The sequence below is a fragment of the Micropterus dolomieu genome, unplaced genomic scaffold, assembly GCF_021292245.1.
Source record: "Micropterus dolomieu isolate WLL.071019.BEF.003 ecotype Adirondacks unplaced genomic scaffold, ASM2129224v1 contig_14520, whole genome shotgun sequence".
Lineage (NCBI taxonomy): Eukaryota > Metazoa > Chordata > Actinopteri > Centrarchiformes > Centrarchidae > Micropterus > Micropterus dolomieu.
Window position 1 is genome coordinate 1,485 of NW_025743506.1, and position 3,259 is coordinate 4,743.

At 37.1% G+C, this 3,259-nt stretch overlaps 1 protein-coding gene across 1 annotated transcript in view; it reads right to left on the bottom strand.

Annotated features, from left to right (window-relative positions):
• Positions 1–3,259, bottom strand: part of LOC123966907 (V-set and immunoglobulin domain-containing protein 1-like) — a 7,857-nt gene that overhangs the window by 609 nt on the left and 3,989 nt on the right. Inside the window, exons 3-4 of the mRNA XM_046042993.1 lie at positions 2,320–2,598; positions 912–1,049 (exon numbers count right to left, since the gene is read on the bottom strand). Coding sequence (XP_045898949.1) covers positions 912–1,049; positions 2,320–2,598 — 417 coding nt within the window. The remainder of the gene's footprint in view (positions 1–911; positions 1,050–2,319; positions 2,599–3,259) is intronic.

Below are 3,259 nucleotides of genomic sequence, written 5' to 3' on the forward strand. Positions count from 1 at the left end.
AATAGACACCTGTTCTCATGCTGAATTATTTCCTTATATCCTCCTTATTTTCACAGGAGATGTTTTTTATTGTCCTCTCACGTGAAACTTTTCTCCCTAATTATGTCAAATGTTCACAACTTTCTTCTCTTTTCATTTCGGTTTCCGGTGCTGGACAACGCAACTGCCCCACAACTCACAATTCAATTCAGCTTTATTTGCATGAACGTCAAACAACAATATTGGCAAAGCTTAAAATATAATACAAAAGATTCATTTCATTCAATAAATAACGTAAAAGTGTGTAAGTGTGTGTTAAAAATAAATAATAATAAATAAAAATATATTAAAAAATAAAATTTGATGAATTTGTGAGCAGATAATGGCGAGCTAGAGAAGAAGGAGAGCCACATGTTTAATTATGGCTTCTGTGGATCTTTTTCGTTCATAGCGGCTCTGTCCGGCGGGGAACAGCTGCTCTAGAGTGACATCAAAGTCGCATCAATTCCGACCGAGTGTCCAGACCTTTTTATATACAGTCTATGGTCCAGACTCGCATTTAAAAAGATCCGATCTGTATCAGATTTGGACCACATATCAAAGTGGCCCAAATCCGAACGGGAAAAGATCAGTTTCCATGTGACTGTTCACACAGTCATAAAAAGATCACATTTGGATCACATTTGGGCAAAGAATTAGACTTTTACTTTCAAAAGAGAGAAAATGGAAAAACAATAAGTGAATGATGTTCAAAGATCTAAAGAAAATTTAAAGAAACTTAATTGGACATTTGGGGAAAATGTAGAAACATGCATTTAATGGACAGTTATGTGTTTATAACTATACAGATTTTTAAATCATCAAATAGATTTTTTAAGTATCAGTTATGTTGATGTCTGCAGATGTTGATACAATCCATTTTATAAACTCACCTTTAGTACGACTTATTTTGATGAACTTTTTAGCTACAAGTGAAGCTAGAACAGCAGCAACAATTACAGCTCCTAAAAAAATTCCACCAAACAATCCTGCGACAACTCCTCTGCTGCACGTGTCCTCAAACAGTTTCTCTGAAACACACAACAAAACCTAGAGTCACACTCAGAATGTAAACTGTATCTCATGTGCAGCACACTGGTTATTACCTACACAGAACTACTTGATAACAATGAATTTCACCCGACACAGTGATGTTAGCGTTGACCTCAGAGCTGATGTCCTCCTGCTCGACTCGACAGTGGAAGGATTTTTTTACTATTTTCTGACAATTCAAATATTAAACACAGAGTTTCAAAAGTTGTTCATCTCAAAGTTTGTACATTTTGTTTGTGAGAAATATCTTGTGTCACTGATTTCTTATAACCACAGAAAAGTATCTTTTGTACTTACAACAAAAGCATCTTTCAGTTATCAGTGTAACTTCAGGGAGTGAGATTACAGACCAGGCTGCTGGCTGATTTATGTGTTGTTATTGTGTTATATCGGATCAACACATATTTATATCTTTATTTTTGCAATTGGCACTAATGTCATACCAACCAGCCATAACATTATGACCCCCTGCTGGTCAAAATGTATGCCTCCCCTTTGCCGCCAACACAGCCCTGACCCGTGGAGGCACACGGACTCTTTTTGACCTCCAGCAGCTCATCTGTTGGATCGGACCACAGGAGCCAGCCTTCGCTCCCTACGTGCATCAGTGAGCCTTGGCCATCCAGGACCCTGTTTCCAGTTCACAGCTTTTCCTTCCCTGCACCCCTTCTGATAGGTACTGACCTCTGCAGACCGTTTCAGAGATGCTCTGACCCAGAAGTTTAGCTGCCTGATATATCCCACCCACTGACTGTTGCCATGGTAACAAGTTAATCAGCGTTATTCACTTCACCTGTCAGTGGTCATAATGTTTTGGCTGATCGGTGTAAGTTTGCATCGTCCAGTAAATGGTATCAAATTATTACCAGGAACTATCACTGTTTATATTTAAGAGTTAAATTTTGTTCCTGTTTTTAGTTTAATTCAGTTTCTAGTTAATAAAATAAAATAAAATAAAATCATCAATGACTGAAATCTCCTCTTCATCTCTGAGTGTCCTCGTGTTGTTTGTTATGTGAATCATTTGTGTGACTTTGCTGCTGTAACTCTGCAGATTCTCCTTCAAAAGTTTCTCTCTATCTGATCTATTTACCTAATTACATTTCACTCTACTGTACTTCACTGTACTGACGTCTTCATCCCAATCTGCTTTGTGTTCAGTCTGAAGACACTTAAACATGTTTGAAAACTAATAACACAACTATTAAAATTACTGAAATACAAAAATACAAATAGGACGAATCTCACCGCTGATATACACGTAGGTCTCAGCATAAATCTGATGTTTGATCTCCTCCTGTGTGGCTACACAGCGATAGTTGTCGGTCTTCATCACAGTAGTTAGGAGGGTGATGTAGAAGCTGCCTCCTCTTTCTGAGACCTGTGGCTCCTCAGCAGGAAGTTTGTTTCCAGCACTGTCCTGCCACTCTACTGTAAGTTTTGGAGAAGCACCTCGAACTTCACACAGCAGCAGGACCCAGTCCTTTGTTTGATGGAGTTTTGTGACATACGGCTCTGGAGATGCTCCTGTGAACACAGTAAACAGACACATCAGCTATAAAAGGACAATAACAGGATTATAAATGTAACACTGATGTTTCTTGTTCGTCTCTTCTCTGCTTGTAAATGAGGATTAAAGTGTGTTTAACAGAAAAACACAGAGGAACAGAAAAGCACAGTATCAGCCTCAGTTGCTCCTCCCAGCATTGTTAGATAGGACATGATATTTCAAACATTTCTAACTTCTACCAAAAGTCTGGAAACTATTTACAGCTGCAAACACTGTTTCTGACTCAAATCATGACAGAAGCTCAGATACAGTGAAGACGTTTGGACAAACTCAATTTTAACATGTGAAATGACGTCACATGAAATCTGTTGTCTGATGTGTCGACAATTAGGGCTGGATGAAATGGCTAAAAATGTTACGATAAAAAGTTTCATATCTTTCGATATCGATAATTATCACGATAAGTATCAAATCGTTATTTCTTTAATTTCTTTTATTTCGAGTTTAAAGGCTTATTTTTGCTCCTCAGTGAAAGTTGAAGAAAAAGCTTTATTCAGTCCTTTTTTCCTCAACAAAATAAACATCTTAATAAAAAAATTAAGTCCTAATTTGTGTATGATATGAAGTGTATAACAAACATTTATTGAAAATTTGCTATATTGTTATTGAAAAAAAAAA